This window comes from Capricornis sumatraensis, chromosome 18, assembly GCF_032405125.1.
Source record: "Capricornis sumatraensis isolate serow.1 chromosome 18, serow.2, whole genome shotgun sequence".
NCBI classification, from domain to species: Eukaryota; Metazoa; Chordata; class Mammalia; order Artiodactyla; family Bovidae; genus Capricornis; species Capricornis sumatraensis.
Window position 1 is genome coordinate 22,000,562 of NC_091086.1, and position 20,488 is coordinate 22,021,049.

General features: G+C 38.4%; 1 protein-coding gene across 1 annotated transcript in view; it reads right to left on the reverse strand.

The window, feature by feature from the left end:
- The window catches only part of RNF180 (ring finger protein 180), a 246,243-nt gene that overhangs the window by 65,175 nt on the left and 160,580 nt on the right, over positions 1-20,488 (reverse strand). Inside the window, exon 5 of the mRNA XM_068990758.1 lies at positions 7,144-7,369. Coding sequence (XP_068846859.1) covers positions 7,144-7,369 — 226 coding nt within the window. The remainder of the gene's footprint in view (positions 1-7,143; positions 7,370-20,488) is intronic.

The following is a 20,488-nucleotide window of genomic DNA, read 5'->3' on the forward strand; positions in this document are numbered from 1 at the left end:
TTGTACAAAGGAATGAAGGTTCCAGAGTGGTGAGCAGTGGCTGTGCAGCACTGCAGTGGGGAGCGGCGGTTGCCCGGAGCCGGAGCTGCTGAGAGGAGATATCCCACGTCCAAGGTCAGGGAAACCCCAGTAAGACGGTGGGTGCTGACAGAGGGCATCAGAGGGCAGACAGACTGAAACCACAATCACAGAAAACTAGTCAATCTGATCACATGGACCACAGCCTTGTCTAACTCCAAGAAACTATGAGCCATGTTGTGTAGGGCCACCCAAGACTGACAGGTCATGGTGGAGAGTTCTGACAAAATGTGGTCCACTGGAGAAGGGAATGGCAAACCACTTCAGTATTCTTGCCCTGAGAACCCCATGGACAGTATGAAATGGTAAAAAGATAGGACTGAAAGATGAACTCCCCAGGTTGGCAGGTGCCGAATATGCTACTGGCAAACAGTGGAGAAATAACTCCAGAAAGAATGAAGAGACAGAGCCAAAGTAAAAACAACACCCAGTTGTGGATGTGACTGGTGATGGAAGCAAGGCCTGATGCTGTAACGAGCAATACTGCATAGGAACCTGGAATGTTAGGTCCATGGATTAAGGCAAATTGGAAGTGGTCAAACAGGAGATGGCAAGAGTGAATGTTAACATTTTAGGAATCAGTGAGCTAAAATGAACTGGAATGGGTGAATTTAACTCAGATGACCATTTTATCTACTACTGTGGGCAGGAATCCCTTAGAAGAAATGGAGTAGCCATCATAGTCAACAAAATAGTCCAAAATGCAGTACTTGGATGCAGGTTCAAAAATGACAGAATGATCTCTGTTCATTTCCAAGGCAAATCATTCAATATCACAGTAATCTAAGTCTATGCCCCAACGAGTAATGCTGAAGAAGCTGAAGTCGAACTGTTCTATGAAGACTTACAAAACCTTTCAGAACTAACACCCCTAAAAGATGTCCTTTTCATTAGAGGGGGCTGGAATGCAAAAGTAGGAAGTCAAGAAACACCTGGAGTAACAGGCAAATTTGGCCTTGGAATGCGGAATGAAGCAAGGCAAAGCCTAATAGAGTTTTGCCAAGAGAACGCACCAGTCATAGCAAACACCCTCTTCCAACAACACAACAGAAGACTCTATACATGGACATCACCAGATGGTCAACACCAAAATCAGATTGATTATATTCTTTGCAGCCAAAGATGGAGAAGCTCTATACAGTCAGCAAAAACAAGACTGGGAGCTGACTGTGGCTCAGATCATGAACTCCTTATTGTCAAATTCAGACTGAAATTGAAGAAAGTGGAGAAAACCACTAGACCATTCAGATATGACCTAAATCAAATCCCTTACAATTATACAGTGGAAGTGAGAAATAGATTTAAGGGACGAGATCTGATAGACAGAGTGCCTGATGAACTATGGATTGAGGTTCATGACATTGTACAGGAGACGAGGATCAAGACCATCCCCAAGAAAGAGAACTGCAAAGAAGCAAAATGGCTGTCTGAGGCAGCCTTACAAATAGCTGTGAAAAGAAAAGCAAAAAGCAAAGGAAATATATACCCATTTGAATGCAGAGTTCCAAAGAATAGCAAGGAGAGATAAGAAAGCCTTTCTCAGTGATCAGAGCTATAGTCCATGGGGTCGCAAAGAGTTTGACACAACTGAGCAACTAAGTACACAAGCATTGACACAGTATGATAAAGACAACGTGCTAAGTACTTTTTAGTGTTGTGATGTATACTATTATTATTTTGCATTTAAAGCTACCCTTCAATATTTAGAAAAAGACTTTTGAAAGCTTATGGATAGAGATATACTAGTGGATTCTTAAAAGGTTATCATAGTATACATCCTCAGCTTCGAAGAATTCATGATTATCTTCTGTATGAAAAGAAACAGGACTTTATCCTTCCTGCCCCACCATCATATTTAATGCTGTATATCTTGGTTTACTTATTTATTTTTAAAAGCTGTCAAATTAACACATTCCCGTGGTCTAATAAATCCAATAATGTAAAAGAGCATTAAAAACAAAAACAAAAACAAAACACCAATGAGATCTGTTCCACTCCTTCTAACTCCAGCTCCACTCACAACTTCGAGGGACTGTTTTAAATATTCCTGTTTGCTGTTTTTTTTTCTTTCCTGGTGTTAACATCCATAAGTGAAAGGCAGTGTTTTTCAAGATTTGGTTTACAAAGTACTAACTTCTCAAAGAGATGGGAATACCAGACCACTTGACCTGCTTCTGGAGAAACCTATATGCAGGTCAGGAAGCAACAGTTAGAACTGGACATGGAACAACAGACTGGTTCCAAACAGGAAAAGGAGTACGTCAAGGCTGTATATTGTCACCCTGCTTATTTAACTTATATGCAGAGCACATCATGAGAAACCCTGGGCTGGAAGAAGCACAAGATGGAATCAAGATTCCTGGGAGAAATATCAATAACCTCAGACATGCAGGTGACACCACTCTTATGGCAGAAAGTGAAGAAGAACTAAAAAGCCTCTTGATGAACGTGAAAGAGGAGAGTGAAAAAGTTGGTCTAAAGCTCAACACTCAGAAAACGAAGATCATGGCATCTGGTCCCATCACTTTATGGGAAATAGATGGGGAAACAGTGGAAACAGTGTCAGACTTTCTTTTTTTGGGCTCCAAAATCACTGCAGATGGTGACTGCAGCCATGACATTAAAAGACGCTTACTCCTTGGAAGGAGAGTTATGACCAATCTAGAAAGCATATTGAAAAGCAGAGATATTACTTTGCCAACAAAGGTCTGTATAGTCAAGGCTATGGTTTTTCCAAGGGTCATGCATGGCTGTGAGAGAGGGACTGTGAAGAAAGCTGAGCACCAAAGAATTGATGCTTTTGAACTGTGGTGTTGGATAAGACTCTTGAGAGTCCCTTGGACTGCAAGGAGATCCAACCAGTCCATCCTAGAGACCAGTCCTGGGTGTTCATTGGAAGGACTGATGCTGAAGCTGAAACTCCAATACTTTGGCCACCTCATGTGAAGAGCTGACTCACTGGAAAAGACCCTGATGCTGAGAGGGATTGGGCGCAGGAGGAGAAGGGGACGACAGAGGATGAGATGGTTGGATGGCATCACCAACTCGATGGACATGAGTTTGAGTGAACTCCAGGAGTTGGTGATGGACAGGGAGGCCTGGCGTGCTGTGATTCATGGGGTTGCAAAGAGTCAGACACAACTGAGCGACTGAACTGATTTGAACTGTGAGCCATATGTTAAAGGATTTATGGTGAAATTGAATAATAACTTTCATAGTTATTATTTTAATGTATATAATAAACAAGAACATAAAATACACACATTCACAAATACATTGTTAAAGATGAGGCTGAAATAAGTATATTTTAAAACTATATTGATTCGAAGAAAACCCTTAAGTAAAAAAATAATTCAGGTGGTATGTGATATAGTGAAAATTGAAAAGGTGGTAGGAAAATGACAGAAACCTGAGACACAATGCTCTCATCATTATGCTTAATTTTCTTTTTTATAATAAAATATGTATTTCCATATATTAAAGCTCGAGTGACTATACTAAAAGGGATTACGAAATAGATATGCCTACTAATAAAGAATGAATTTGTATACATAGACAATGGAATATTATTACTCAGCCATAAAAATGAATGAAATAATGCCATTTGTAGCAACATGGATGCAACTAGAGATTATCATACTAAGTGAAGTCAGAAAGAGAAAGACAGATACCATATAATACCACCTACATGTGCAATCTAAAATATGGTACAAATAAACCTATCTGCAAACAGAAACAGCCTCACAAACATCGAGAACAGACTTGAAGTTGCCAAGAGGGAGAGCAGTATGGCAGGGGAGGACTGGGAGTTTAGGATTAGCAGATATAGACTATTATATTTTATAGGATGGATAAACAACAAGGTCCCACTGTACAGCACAGGGAACTATATTCAATATACTGTGATAAACCATAATGGAAAAGAATATAAAAATAAAGATTGTCTATATGTCTATAACTGAGTCACTTTGCTGTATAGCAGAGATTGGCACAACATTGTAAATCTTCTTTTTATACTTCAATAAAAAAAAGAATGAGTTTTGATTTCAGAGGCAATGACTATATTGTACAAGATGAATGTAAAAATGAAAAAGTTGAGGCATAGTAAATGCAAGAGTAAAATCACTATTAGCATATGAATTAACAGTCCAGACTGTTTGGTACAGAATAAGAGAAAGTATGAAATACCCTTAATGGGAACAGAGACAACAGACCAAGACCAATTACAGGCTATTACGGCAGATAAAAAGAGGAAGTGTGATCTTTTGGATAAGCTATATGTCCTGAATAAAGCCCAGCAGGACATCTAAAATTCAGACTGAATCCAGGACAATTTTTCACTGTGTGGTACTGGCCCAAACACTGCCTGGTACCTGTTATCCCTGCCCTGTTGACTAGATACCAGTAGCATCCTCCTATTATTGTGGGAGCCAGAATATTCCTGGTGAAAAAATCATAAGCCTGCTTCATACTTAAAATTCTAGAGTAGCTTAAATTTCGTTTACTTACTTAGGGACTTCTTCCCTGCTGGCTCAGAGGGTAAAGCGTCTGCCTGAATTACAGGAGATCTGGGTTTGATCCCTGGGTCAGGAAGATCCCCTGGAGAAGGAAATGGCACCCCATTCTAGTACTCTTGTCTGGAAAATCCCATGGACGGAGAAGCCTGGTAGGCTACAGTCCCTGGGGTCGCAAAGAGTCAGACACGACTGAGTGACTTCACTTTCACTTTCTTTCTTTCATACACAAGGTGAAGACTCAGCCATTTTATTTTCCCATTTCCAACGGAGTTCACCAGCACTACTGCTTATTAGCACCTAGTTTCACCATGTAAAGGCAGAAGAGTAGGGGGATGGGGGCAGTGGTCTAAAAGGACACAGAGGCTGAATGGAGGAAAATAATGGAAGCAGGGTAGAAATTCTCCTTGTTGAGGTTCAGGTGCATTTGAATGGGGTGAGAGCAGCAAGTGATTTCACGGTTGAGGGTTCAGCTGCACTGACCCTGTGGCTCTCTATGTAGTACTTGAGACATCTGCATCTTCCATATGGCCATGGGCTGGATTCCTGAAGTCTATAGTAGGGCTCATGCAGGGGTCCCCCAAAGTCAATCTGCAGTAGGGGCAATGCCATGCTTGGTGTGAAGGCTTCAGTCATACAACTGATTCAAGAAAATATGATGCCTTCCCTGAAAACAAAACCATGATCTCATTGGCTAAGGGATTCTTCCCCACTTTCTTGGAAGACCCTCACTCCATTTAACATTTGTAAGCCATAGCCTTTCCCCTTCCTTGGCCTCCTGATGAAGGTGGCTGGCAGATCCTGTCAAGCAGCATGTTTGACATCCCTGAACAGATCTGCTATTGGGGTACTGATGTGGGAGCTCCTTGTCTGGAATAATGAGGCTGTCAGTCAAGAAATGGAAAGGTTCCCCCTAGCCAAAGGTCTTCTTCCTTGGCCCTGCCCATCCTGGAATCTTCTCCATCTTCACAGACAAAAGAACTCTTAGTTAATTTGGGACACAAGAATTTTTTCCCCATCTCACAAGCAGGCTTAGAATCTTCTATGTGCAAAGCTGATTCTGCTATTTTCCAAACTGACTTTACCATTTTATACTCCTATCAGTAACATATGAGTTTCAATTTTTCCATATCCTTGTCAACACTTATTATTATCTATCTTTTTAACTACAGCCATCCTAGTGAGTGTGAGGTGGTATCTCATTGTTTGATTACTGAGCTGGTACGACAGGTTTGCAAGCATTCATGTAGTTGGTAGGGTATACAAAACTTATTTTTATAAACTGATTCTTCTTTGCAGATGGGTCCTTGGATTTTATCTAGGGGAAGAAAAATGTGCTATGTGTCTTCTTCAGTTTTACTATGAATAAAGTACATACTTTGATCTTATTTGGCCTATGGTTGAGGTGAGAATGTGGATACAGAAATTTCCTTCTCAAAAGTTTAGCACACAGTAGCACACTCAATAGATATCAGCTCTGCTTTCAGTTCAGTTCAGTCACTCAGTCGTGTCCGAGTCCTTGTAACCCCATGGACTGCAGCACACCAGGCCTCCCTGTCCACCACCATCTCCTGGAGTTTACCCAAACTCATGTCCATTGAGTTGGTGATGCCATCCAACCATCTCATCCTCTGTCTTCCCCTTCTCCTCCTGCCCTCAATCTTTCCCAGCATCAGGGTCTTTTCAAATGAGTCAGCTCTTCACATCAGGTGGCCAAAGTTTTGGAGTTTCAGCTTCAACATCAGTCCTTCCAATGAACACCCAGGACTGATCTCCTTTAGGATGGACTGGCTGGATCTGCTTGCAGTCCAAGGGACTCTCAAGAGTCTTCTCCAACACCACAGTTCAAAAGCATCAATTCTTTGGGGCTCAGCTTTCTTTACAGTCCAACAGCTCCGCTTACTTCTATCATTTTTCCCTTTCTCCTTAGCAGGTTTCCATGTTCCACATTCATTAGTTTTCCCTGTTTCTATTTATATCAAAATACTGTATTATATCTCATCTTTACATGGTAATTATGTAAACAAATCCTTGTTCCAATTTTACTGTCTTCAAGAATAAAGACCTTAAAAACAACAAGAAGGTTTAGAAGATTTGGAGTTTGAGGGAAAGGCATAGTAGTTATCCTCAGACATTTATAGATTTATTCTTTGAGACTCCAGAGGAAAAAACAAAGGTCAAAAGATGAGAAGAAATAGAAGTTAGACTTGAGGCATAAATAATCAATAGGGCTGCTCCAAATTTTAATGGAATGTCCTCGACACTGGAGATGTACAGCTGACAATTGAAAAACTAGTTAGGATGCTTTAGAAAAGATCTCAGCATTAAATAGAGGAGTAGAGATGAGGAACTGGTTTCATCTCTGATTCTACGATTTTAACAAAGTTCTAACGAGTTGGCAAGCACTCTTCTATAAACTGGAGAGTAACGAATTATGCTATATATGATTTTCAATAACTTTCTCATAATAATTCATAAAGTACCTTTAGAACTGGAACAAAGAGGTAGTCAAAATAATTAGGCAATTGTGTTAATGAAAGATAACAATTACCTGTCTGAAAAAAGACTCTGGAAATAATTGTCCGACACAATGGGCAGGGAGTGCTTGCAGGATTGTCTTTGGCAAGGGTCCGTAAGCACGGCTCACAGAAGATGTGGTGGCAAGGGTAACACATGTAGGGGTTGAAATAAACATCCAGACACACTGCACAGATGTAGCTCTCCTTTTCTTCTGCATATTCATTGTCATCATCTGTACTCATCTCATTATCCAAAGTCTGCAAAATATAAGCAAAACAATTTCTCTTAGTTCAGTATGAGATTGGTTTCCTTGAGAAATTGAGAAACTGATTTCATATTTTGTTAAAGTGAATGAAAATATTTATGAGAAGCAGGTATATCTGTTTTTGTGTATAATCAGTGACAGAAATGCTACCTTGCAAAGTGAGAAGAAACTAGAAATGTACATTGAAAACCTAGAAGTCTTAATTATTAATTTTAGCATTTTTATATAATGCTAAATGTTAAAGTATAGTACCAGAAAACATTAAGTAAACCTTTATCTCTATTTAACCAGAACTAGTTAAGTATTAGGTCCCACTCCCACCACAGCAAAAAAGCTACTGTCACATGATTACCAGCCTTATATGGGCATTTGCACATGAATAGACCTGAGGGCTTCTGTTAGGTCCATATCATTTCTGTCCTTTATTGAGCCCATTGTTGCATGAAATGTTCCCTTGGTATCTCTAATTTTCTTGAAGAGATCTCTAGTCTTTCCCATTCTATTGCTTTCTTCTATTTCTTTGCACTGATCACTGAGGAAGGCTTTCTTATCTCTCCTTGCTACTCTTTGAAACTCTGCATTCAAATGGGCATATCTTTCCTTTTCTCCTTTGTCTGAAGCTGAAACTCCAACACTTTGGCCACCTGATGTGAAGAACTGACTCATCTGAGAAGACCCTGATGCTGGGAAAGATTGAAGGCAGGAGGAAAGGAGGATGACAGAGGATGAGATGGTTGGATGGCATCACCGACTCGATGAACATGAGTTTGAGTAAGCTCCGGGAGCTGGTGATGGACAAGGAAGCCTGGTGTGCTGCAGTCCCTGGGGTCGCAAAGAGCTGGACAGACTGAGTGACTGAACTGAACTGACACCTGAGGGCAAGAGGAAGTCAAACTTCAGCTTCACACTACGCAGGCAGCATTCTTTATTCCACATTTTGCGCCTTCCTGGACCTCAGAGACAATAAAAAGCCAAAGCCCAAGGTATGTCAGGCAAGAGATATTGCAAAGAAACTTGTAGTAATTCTGGGATCAGCCTTGCAGTTGGAAAATACTCACCTGCTCCTCTCTCCCAAATGGAATAGCTAGGAAAGAGGCACTCCGGTTAGCAGCACAGAGTCTGGTGGCACAATTCCTGTTACTTAACATCACAATGTCCTCATATGTGAAGGTGCTATGTGAGGGTAGCTCAGACAGTACAGCATCTGTCTACAATGAGGGAGATTCGGGTTCCATCCCTGGGTCGGGAAGATCCACTGGAGAAGGAAATGGCAATCCACTCCAGTACTATTGCCTGGAATATCCCTTAGACAGAGGAGCCTGGTAGGCTACAGTCCATGGGGTCGCAAAGAGTCGGACACGACTGAGCGACTTCAATCAAATCAATCCACATAAAGTATTGAGCAAAACACAGCCTGGCATACAACAAATATTCAATAAATATTATCTACAGCCATCTTTTCCTCCTAACCTTTCTCACAGGCCCAATAGTTTTGGTTAGAGCCTTGGGAAATATTCCTTAAACAAGGCCTGGCCTCAGTCCACTGAGGCAAATGGTGTAGATGCTTTTCTCCTCACTTTGATGAAAGTGAAAAATGGAGATCAACGATTACTATTTGAGTAGCCTTTGGGCTTTCTAAATATTTTTAGGTTACATGAAATGTAGAAGTTACAGAAAAGAGGCAAACAGAGCCTTGAAAATACAGAAAAGCCTTTCAACTAGATAAACTGTTACTTGATTTATCCAGATCGCCTTACTTCCTCTTACAGCCTCTTTCTGCCACCTGTAGGTAATTTCTCTCTTTATGAAGGACATATTCAAGCTGTTAGCTCATTTTTTAAATTGGCTTTCTGATTTTTCTTATATACTTATAAGCATTTTTACTTAATCTGGTTACTCGTTGTTATTGGTTAGATGTGTTGCAAATATTTTTTCCTTTCTTCTGGTTTGCCTTTTCACACTTCTCATGGTGTCTTCTGATGAAATGAAGTTCTTAATTTTAAAGAATATTTTTCCTTTATGGTTAGTAATTTTTGTGTCTTATTTAAGAACACTTACCTTTTCCCAAGGTCATTAACAGAGTATTATTTTGCATTTAATAATATTTAATCATCTACCTGAAATTGATTTTCAGTATAGTGTATATTAGGGTAAATTTCACTGTAATTTTCATGTACTTATTAATTGGTATAACCCATTTATTTCAATGACCTTACTCTCCCTCCACTGTTCTAAAGTGCCGCACTGTTATTAAGAGGCCAAATATGTTGACTTCTATTTCGTTCCATTATGTTATTGTCTATTCCTAGACACTTACTCCTTGGAAGGAAAGTTATGACCAACCTAGACAGCATATTAAAAAGCAGAGACATTACTTTGCCGACTAAGGTCCGTCTAGTCAAGGCTATGGTTTTTCCTGTGGTTATGTATGGCTGTGAGAGTTGAACTGTGAAGAAAGCTGAGAGCCAAAGAATTGATGCTTTTGAACTGTGGTGTTGGAGAAGACTCTTGAGAGTCCCTTGGACTGCAAGGAGATCCAACCAGTCCATTCTGAAGGAGATCAGCCCTGCGTGTTCTTTGGAAGGAATGATGCTAAAGCTGAAACTCCAGTACTTTGGCCACCTCATGCGAAGAGTTGACTCATTGGAGAAGACCCTGATGCTGGGAGGGATTAGGGGCAGGAGGAGAAGGGGACGACAGAGGATGAGATGGCTGGATGGCATCACTGACTCGATGGATGTGACTTTGAGTGAACTCTGGGAGTTGGTGATGGACAGGGAGGCCTGGCGTGCTACAATTCATGGGGGCGCAAAGAGTCGGACATGACTGAGCGACTGAACTGAACTGAAATGAACTGATGCCATAATCATACCTTGTAGCTCAGCTGGTAAAGAATCTGCCTGCAATGTGGGAGACCTGGGTTCGATCCCTGGGTTGGTAAGATCCCCTGAAGAAGGGAATGGCTACCCACTCCAGTATTCTGGCCTGGCAAATCCCATTGTCTGTATAGTCCATGGGGTCACAAAGAGTTGGACACAACTGAGCAACTTTCACTTATTGTGGCCTTATAATAAGCCTCAATATCTGGTAAAGGAAATCCTTTCATCTTAAAGTCCTTTCTGCCAAACCTAGGACACTTTCCTAACTTACCTTCATTACTCTTTCGGCAGCATTTCATAAGTAGACCAGGACCTCTTTTTTGCCACTTACTTGATGCTGCCTTCTTACATTTGGAATAAAATGAGACTCCTTACAATGCTCTATAGAACTCTGCAGGATCCAGTTCCAGCCTTCATTTTTATCCTGCATATTGAGCTACGTTCCAATTCACTGATCTTCTGGCTCAACAAACACATTGAACACTTTCTCACCATAAGGCCTTAAGACATGATGCTCTGTTTCTCTTAAAAAGTGCTTGCTCCATTTGGATGATTACAAAATAAGATAAAATTGTCCTATCTCTCCATATACACCTATATGCAATTCATCGAGACGCAGAGATCAGTTTTCTACACTCTGAATTTGGGCTCTGCCATGTGACTTCTTTGGTCAATGGAATGTAAGCAAATGTGATGCAAATAAAGGCTTAAAAAAAGCTTGTGCACTGGAATAGTCCGCTCCTGCTGATTCTTGGGAACTCACAAGACCCAAGATGTGAACAAGCCTAGGCTAGCCTGCTGAATAGTAAGTGACATATGGTCCAGCTGCCTCCATTGTGACTGCTGACAACAAGCCAACCATTGGACATGTGTGGGTACAGCCAATAATTGTCACCTAATTGCAAATGTACTGGTGAGCCCAGATGATATCATGTGCATCAGAGACAAATCATTATAGCTGAGCACCAGCCCCAACTGCCAACTCAGAAAATTGTGAGTGAATATAGGTTGTTGTTTTAAACAACTAAATTTGTTTTGTTACATAACAAAAATTAGTTGACACATTCTTGTCTACACATGGCTCAATTTACCTAATTTTAAAAATCTTAAATATCAGCTTCCCCAAAGGATTTCACTGTTATTCTATCTAAAGTTGTCCTCTGTCACTACCACTTAGCTGCTTCCTCATAATTTTTATTTGCCTATTTTTCTATTAACATTTACTTTTTAAATTAAAAAGTAACTTTAATTTAAAATTAAAAATAAATTTCTATTAAAATTTATTTTAAAATTTAAAATCTTCTCAACCCAGGAATCAAACTGAGGTCTCTTGCATTGCAGGCAGATTCTTTACCATCTGAGCCACCAGGGAAGCCTGAGAATACTGGAATGGGTAATCTATCCCTTCTCTAAGGGAGTTTTCCAACTCAGGAATCAAACCAGGGTCTCCTGCATTGCAGGAAGATTCTTTACCAGCTGGGAAATATAAATCCCTCATTAAGAATCCAAACAGACTGCACACATAGATGGATGATACTTAGCTGAGAGCAGTTCATGTAAAGAGACAGAGATTTTAACTGACTGGAAGCTCAACATATGATGCAGCTACTTAAAAAGTGGGTTGATGTTCCTACCACTTTATATGATCACACCATATCTGCAGCTACTTTGAGGGCCCCAGACAAACTGTAGTCATCCACAGAAATACCAAGGCCAAGGCAGCATGACTTCTGAAACTTTCTCATACAAAGTGCTTTAGGATATTCACTCAGAAAAATATTAACAGACCAGATATTCAAGTATTTGTGAAAACGAGATCATAATTTTTCTCTGTGTAGTTCCTATGATTAGATCTAAAAAGGAATGAAAGTTATGAGAATGCCGACTAAAATAGAAAATAAAAGAAATACCTATTCATCAACCAAACTGATATAACACCAGCATAAAATGTTCAATCTTAAATAGTATGTTTGCCATAGAGCTAAACATTCACCTGATGTTTCCTACCAAATTGTTTGGGACTTAGAATTAAGGTGACCAAAGCTGTACATATTAACTAATCTCTTCAGCACTAAACCCTTATAAGGTAGATACTATTGTTATCATCATTTTCCATATCAAAGGAAAGTGAAATATAGACAGCTCACTTATTGAAACTATGAGTGGAATTTCAACCCAGTCAATATGGATTTGAAGCAACACTCTTTATCACCACATTCTTAAGTGAGTTGCTATCCTTTGAATATTCCCAGCAAATAATAAAAGTTAACTGATGACGATAATGTATGTAAAGAGGAAATGAAATTTAGATAGGATTTATAGGGAAGTTAGAAATATCAAGACATCATCATAATCAACAAATGAATATAATAGGTGTTCAATTGTCCAACTGCTCTTGGCCCCATAGAAATTATCCTACAAAGTCAACCAAATATATTCCGTCTCTCGTGTTCCTCTCCAGGGGCTTCAAGTCAAAGATAATGAGATAATAAATAGATAAATAATACAAACAACCTTTAAAAACTCTGCAAAAAATTAGTAGGTCAAAATTTTGTGTTAATAATAAAGACAAGCAGCAGTGACATTTAGTTTATTTACAATTATTGTGATTCTGTTATATTTGGTTTTATTTCTTGCCTTTTTTTTCCCCAAGAAGTAATAGGAGGGCAGTAGTAAAGAGCCAATCTTGCTGGACTCTGCCACTACTGACTGTGTAGTAGTAATCTTATACAAGTTACTTTATTCCCTGGGGTCTCACTTCCCTCATTTGTAAGGTACCTAGCTCACAGAGCTGTTGAAAGCATTAAGAGAATTAATATATACAAAGCATTCAGAACAGTACCTGGAATATAAAAAGTGCTATCCAAGTATTTGCTGTTATTAAATCCTGTCTCCTTTTTTCTAATAATTAATCTTAACTTTTAACAAAAACAGTTGAAGTTTAACGTTAATAATCTCCCTTTTCCGAATGAGACCTATGAATTGAATGTATTTTACTCCCCACTCAAAAACACAAATATAGCTCATATCTTATTGATTATCTGAATTTTATGTCTAAAATGTTAATTGCTTAAACATACTATGCCTCTACTTTGTCAGTACATTCTTTAAATCAATTACTCTATATTTAACTATGCCTTCAGTTCAGTTCAGTTCAGTTCAGTTCAGTCGCTCAGTTGTGTCTGACTCTTTGCGACCCTATGAATCGCAGCACGCCAGGCCTCCCTGTCCATCATCAACTCCCGGAGTTCACTCAGACTCACGTCCATTGAGTCAGTGATGCCCTCCAGCCATCTCATCCTCTGTCGTCCCCTTTTCCTCCTGCCCCCAATCCCTCCCAGCATCAAAGTCTTTTCCAATGAGTCAACTCTTTGCATGAGGTGACCAAAGTACTGGAGTTTCAGCTTTAGCATCATTCCTTCCAAAGAAATCCCAGGGTTGATCTCCTTCAGAATGGACAGGTTGGATCTCCTTGCAGTCCAAGAGACTCTCAACAGTCTTCTCCAACACCACAGTTCAAAAGCATCAATTCTTCAGCACTCAGCCTTCTTCACAGTCCAGCTCTCACATCTATACATGACTACTGGAAAAACCATAGCCTTGACTAGACGGACCTTAGTTGGCAAAGTAATGTATTCTTCAGCTTATTTAACACTGCTTTCTTGTATCCCTTATTGTCCTCTCTCTTGAACTACATTTTTTGTTTTATTGTAATCTGTCCTATATTTTTTTTTTTCAGGAAATGTATGTGAATGGTAAACTGTATGTTCTGCAAAGTTTGAAGTTTCCTCTGTATTCACATTTGAATTTTACTTAAGTATAGTCCTCGATAACAAAATGTTTTCACTCAAAACTTTGAAGATAGAGAGAGGAGACCAAAAGCAGAGTAGGAAGACCTCATGCTCTACTTCTCCCATGGGCACACCACCAAAATTACAATTATTTATAGAACAACTATTGATGAGGATGACCTGAAGACCAACAGAAAATATTTTCTAAGGGTTAAGAAAAAAGGAATCACAATGAGATGGGTAGGAGGGGCAGAGATGCAATATAATCACGACCCACACCCTGGGGTAGGTGACCCATAGAGGGAAGAATAATTGCAGAGGTTCTTCCCAAGGTTCAAGGGATTCCACCCTCACCTAGAGCTCCCCAGTTCTGGGTCCTGCATGGTGAAAGAAGCCTCCAGAATGTCTGGCTTTGAAAGCCAGTGGGATTTATATATAGGATAGCTATAGGGTAGTAAGAAACAGAGATTATGCTCTTAAAGGGTGCACACAAATTCTCACTGGCTCTGAGACCCTGTGCAGAGTAAGTAATTTGAGAGAAGACCAGGTCAGACACCTTTGCTGATCTTGGAGAGCCTCTCAAGGAGATGGAGGCATCTAAGACTCTCCCTGGGAACACAGACACTGACAGAAACCTTTTGGGGGAGCTCCTTCATGCTGGCAAATAACACTTTGGAGTCCTCCCTCTAGCCACTGGCCCTGGGATCCAGCCCTGCTAACCTTCCAGTTGGTATCAGTTCTGGCAAACCCCAGGCAGAGGAGCCAGTCAAGAGGGGATGTAGCCCTGTCCACCAGCCAGTTGGACACCAGCCCCAGGATCCCCCACAACCCTCAGCAAGCTTCCCTGGGACCTAACACTGCCCAAAAGTAGGCCAAGGCCAGCTTCAGAACCCCCAGGCCTGAAGTCAACTGCAGCAGGACCTGGCCCCACCCATTAACAGATTGGCACAAGCACCTGGACCTTTGGCACCTGCAGCTAGCTGTCCTGCAACCCAACTCTTTGGCCCGCTCACAAACAGGCTATCATCAGCCCTGGGATTCCTGGGACCTACAACTAGTCATGCTAGGGCCTTACCCTGGTAACCAGCTCTGGTGACCAGAGGGAAGTGAAATGCTGAGCCCCATAAGAAATCTCCTACAAAAGGCCATTACTCCAAGATCAGGAAATGTAACCAACTTTACCTAATACCTACAAATAAATGCAAGACTGAGACAAATGAGGTGAAAAATGGGTTAAATGAAGGAATGAAAACTCTAGGTGAAGAAAGAAATGAAATGGAGATAAGCAGTCTACCCAATAAAAGTTCAAAGTAATGATCATAAAAATGCTCAACTAACTTGTTGAAGACTGGATGAACACAGTGAGAAGTTTAACAAAGTGTTAGAAAATACACTAGAAGTAACTGACAGTGGATTAGATGAAGCAGAGAACAGATCAGTGAGCTAGAAGACTGGTGGAAACCACTGAAGCTAAAAAGAATAAAGAATAAAAAAGAAATGACAATTTAAGAGACCTCTGGGAAAACATCAAGCATACTAACATTCATATTATAGAGATCCTAGAAGGATAAGGGAAGGAGAAAGGAGTAGAGAACATTTATGAGATACAATAGTTAAAAACAAACAAACAAACAAAAACAAACCCTAACCTGGGAAAGGAAACAGACATTCAGGTCTAGGAAGCACAGAGTCTCAAACAAGATCATGAAAGAGGACCACACCAAGACACACTGGAATTAAAATGGCAAAAATTAAGGATAAAAAGCAAATATGAAAAAATGGCAAGGGAAAAGAAATAAGTTACTTTTAGTGGAACTCCCATAAGACTACCAGCTGACTTTAGAGTAACTCTGCAGGCCGGAAGGAAGTAGCATAATATATTTAAAATATTATACAAAGACACATTATGTAATGATAAAGGAATCAATTCAGCAAAAAGATATAACAACTGTAAATACATACACAACCAACCTAAGAGTACTTAATACAGCAAATATTACCAACCACAAATAGAGAAAGTGACACTAATACAATAATAGTAGAGGACTTTCATACCCCAATTACATCAATAGGTTATCCAGGTAGAATCAAAGAGGAAACACTGACCTTAAATGACATATTAATCAGATAGATTTAATAGCTATATACAGAGCATTCCATTCAAAAGCAGCAAAATATACACTCTTTTCAAGTGCACATTCTCTGGGATAGATCACATGCTAGGCCACAAACAAGTCACAGTGAATTTTAGAAGACTGAAATTATATCAGGCGTTTTTTCTGAACACAAAAGTATAAGTCTGGAAACTAACCATAAAACAAAAATTGCAAAAACACAAGCACATGGATGTTAAACAATGTGCTACTAAACAACCAATGCATCACTGACAAAACTAAAGAAAAAAGGAAAAAAAATTCCTGGAGACAAATGAAAACAAATACATAATTAACCAAAATTCATGAGATATAGCCAACCAGTCCTTAAAGAGGCATTTATAGGAATACAAATCCACCTCAGAAAAGAAAAATAAGAAAAAGAAGACTAACCATATGCTTAGAGGCTCTAGAAAAAGAAAAACAAAACAGAAAGGGAGAAGAAGGAAATACTGAAGGTCAGAGTAGACATAAATGACACCGAGACCAAAAAAATAAAAAGGAAAGATCCATGAAGCTGAGAGCTGGTTCTTTGGAAAGATAACAATAATTGATAAAACTTTAGTCAGACTCATTTTGAGAAAAAGAGGAAAGACCCAAATAAAATCACAAATGAAAAGGGAAAATTATGATCAATACTATAGAAATACAAAAGATAATAAGAGACTATACAAAAAATTACATGCCAATAGAATGAGCAACCTAGAAGACATAGATAAACTTGTAGAAATGTACAAAATATGAACAGGCCCTTTTCAAAAATGAACTTAAATCAGTGATGATAATTTAAAAAACTCCCCCAAACCAAAGTTCAGGACCAGATAACTTCACAGTTAAGTTCAAACATTTAAAGAATGGTTAATGCCAATCCTTCTCAAATTATTTCCAAAAATTGAAGAGGAAGAAACTTTTATGAAATCATCAATCTATATCAAAACCAGACAAAGACACCAAAAAAAGAGAAAATTGCAGGCCACTATCTCTGATGAACAGAGATGTAAAACACCCTCAACAGAACATAAGCAATTCAAATTCAACAATATATTAAAAGAATCATCAAAGATTGAGGGCAAAGAGGAGAAGAGGGTGTCAGAGGATAAGATGGTTGGATGCTATCACTGACTCAATGGACATGAGTTTGAGCAAACTCCAGGAGATAGTGAAGAACAGGGAAGCCTGGCATGCTGCAGTTCATGGAGTCACAGAGAGTTGGACATGACTTGGCAACTGAACAACAATACCATGATCAAGTGGAATTTATCCCAGGGATACAAGGACAGTATAATATCCACAAATCAGTGTGATACACCACCTAATAAACTGAAGAATAAAAACCATATGACAATCTCAATAGATGCAGAAAAAGACTGTGACAAAATCCAACATCTGTTTATGATAAAAACTCTTCAGAATTGGATACAGAGGAAATATATCTCAATAAAATAAAGGCCATATACGATACACCTACTGCCAACATCATACTCAATGATGAAAAGCTGAAAGTATTTCTTTTAAGATCGGGAACAAGACAAGGATACCCACGTTCCAAAGAAGACAGACAGATGGATGACAGACACATAATTATTAGTCAAATACAAATCAAAATTTAATAAGATCACCTCACACTTGTCAGAATAATTATTATCAAAAAGATTATAACAAGTGTTGGTGAGGATATGGAAAAAAGGGAAGTCTCGTGCACTATTGGTGGGATTGTAATTGGTGCAGATGCTATGGAAGAGAGAACAAAGGTTCCTCAAAAAATTAAAAATAAAGCTATGATCCAGCAATTCTACTTCTGGGTAGCTTTCCAAAGGAAACAAAAACACTAAGTTCGTAGTGTTTTCAGGAAACACAAAAGTACTTTAGGAAACACTAAAACACTTTTAGGAAATGATAAATGCACCCCTGTATTCACTGCAGCATTATTCATAATAGCCAAGATATGGAAGCAACCTAAGTGCCCATCAATAGATGAATATAGACGTGGTACATAACACACAAAATTGAATATTAATCAGCCATAAAAAAATGAAATCTTTCCATTTGTGACAATATGAATGAGCCTAGAGAGTATTCTGCTGAGTGAAGTAAGTCAGATAGAGAAAGATAAATATGGTATGAATTCACTTATATGTGAAGTGTGAAAAAAAAAAAAAGCCAAATGAACAAATAAAACAGAAACGGAGTCACTGATAGAGAGTACAAACAAATGGTTTATCAGCAGGGCAAGGGGTGGGGGAAGAGTGAAATAAGGTGAAGGAAAATGAAGAGGTAAAAAATTCCAGTCACAGAGTAAACAAGTCATGAGAATGAAAAGTAAAGTCTGGGGAAAATAGTCAATAATAATCTAACATCTTTGTGTGGTAACAGGTAGTTACTAGATTTACACTTGTGATCATTTTGTTCTGTACAGAAATATCTAATCACTAGATAAATGTGGTCAAAGGTACAAATTTATAAGATATGTAAGTACCAAAGATATAATGGACATCATTAATATAGTTAACACTGATGTATGTTACATATGAAAGTTGTTAAGAGAGTTAATCTTAAGAAGTCTCATCACAAAATATATTCTTTTCTTTCATTTTATATCTACATAGTATCATGGATATTCATAAAACTCCTTGTGGTAATCACTTTATGATGTTTCTGAGTCAAATAATACTGCTGTATACTTAATCTTTTACAGTGCTATCAATTATATTTAAATAAAAATGGAAGGGGAAAAAAAAAAGACATGCATCAAAATCTTTAAAGTACTGGGTAAAAAAAACACAACTATCTACCTGAACATATATCTATATCTGGTGAGCATATTTAATATCTTTCAAAAATAAAGAGGACTTAAAATTCAAAAGAGGGAGACTGATCCACTGTTTCATACCATCTATCACTGAATATGAAAAACATGTCTGTCTTATTTGTGCTTTCTTTCTTGCTGAAGTCTTACAACCTTTCCATCCTTAGATTTGAAAATTTTACTACTTATGTATCCTTACAGTCACTTCTGTTCAGTACTCAGTAGTCTTTTTCGATCTGAAGAACTATGTCTTTCTGCAGTCCAGCAGAAAGTTCACTTTTCCCTCATCAATCACCACTGTCTGTTTTCTCTGTTCCTACTTTTTTACTTCTTAGTATACACAAATTAGATCTCTTGGATCTATTTTCCACGTTCAATTTTGTGTTCCATTTTCTATCTCTTTATGTTATGCTATGGTCAGGAAAAGTTCCTCAGCAGTATTTTTCAAGATACAAAATCGTTCGATTTTTGACTTAACAAATGTTTACTGAGTGCCTGCTGAGGACTGCACACTGTTCCAGGTGCTAGTTATAAAGCAGTGAACATAATATAAGATACATCTCTTTAGGATACTTGCTTTCAAGGCTTATGTTTTCTTTCCCTACTTTTTAAAAAATTATTATTATTATTATTTTTTACTTTACAATATTGTATTGGTTTTGCCATAGCATTGAAAAAGGCTTATGTTTTATATCATTCTGTTATACAGCTTTCATGCTATTTTTTTTTCATTTTAGAAGTCACATTTCAATTTTCATGAATCATTTCTTATCCTCTTAGTGTTCATTTGTTTAATAGTAGGCTATTGTTTCTCTCAAGATATATCTTTACTATTAATAAGATTTTATAATATTTTGTTTATAAAATGTTATAAACAAAATACAATATTTTTTTGTTTTCTGGATAAATCTATTTCCTCTGGGATCAGTTTTTATGTTTATCTTTCATATTATTTGTGTTTCTTAAAAGTCAGACAGTACATCTTCATAGCAGAGACAGAGTAGTTTTAGGTTTACATAAAAATTATATAGGAAATAGAGAATTTCCATATATCCCCTCCTACTATACACATACACACACATGCATTACTGTGGTACAATTTTACAATTGAACTCATATTGATATATTACCATTAACTGAAGTTCACAGTTTACCTTAGGGTTCATTCCTGGTTTTTCATTCTTTGGGTTCTGATTAATGCATAATGCCTTATACCCACAATTACAGTATCATACAGAATAGTTCCACTAAAACTCACTGGCCCTAAAACTCACTGGCTCTATCTATTCATTCCTCTCATCCGCTCCCACAAGCCCTGTCAATTACTGATCTGTCTGTGTGTTGTTTTCTTTTTCCAGAATGTCATAGGGTAGGAATTTTATGGGATGTAGCCTTCTTTTCAGATTGGCTTCTTTCACTTTTCAGTGTGCATTCAAAGCTCCTCATAATTGAGTTTTGATCTTGAAATTATGCCAGATCTCT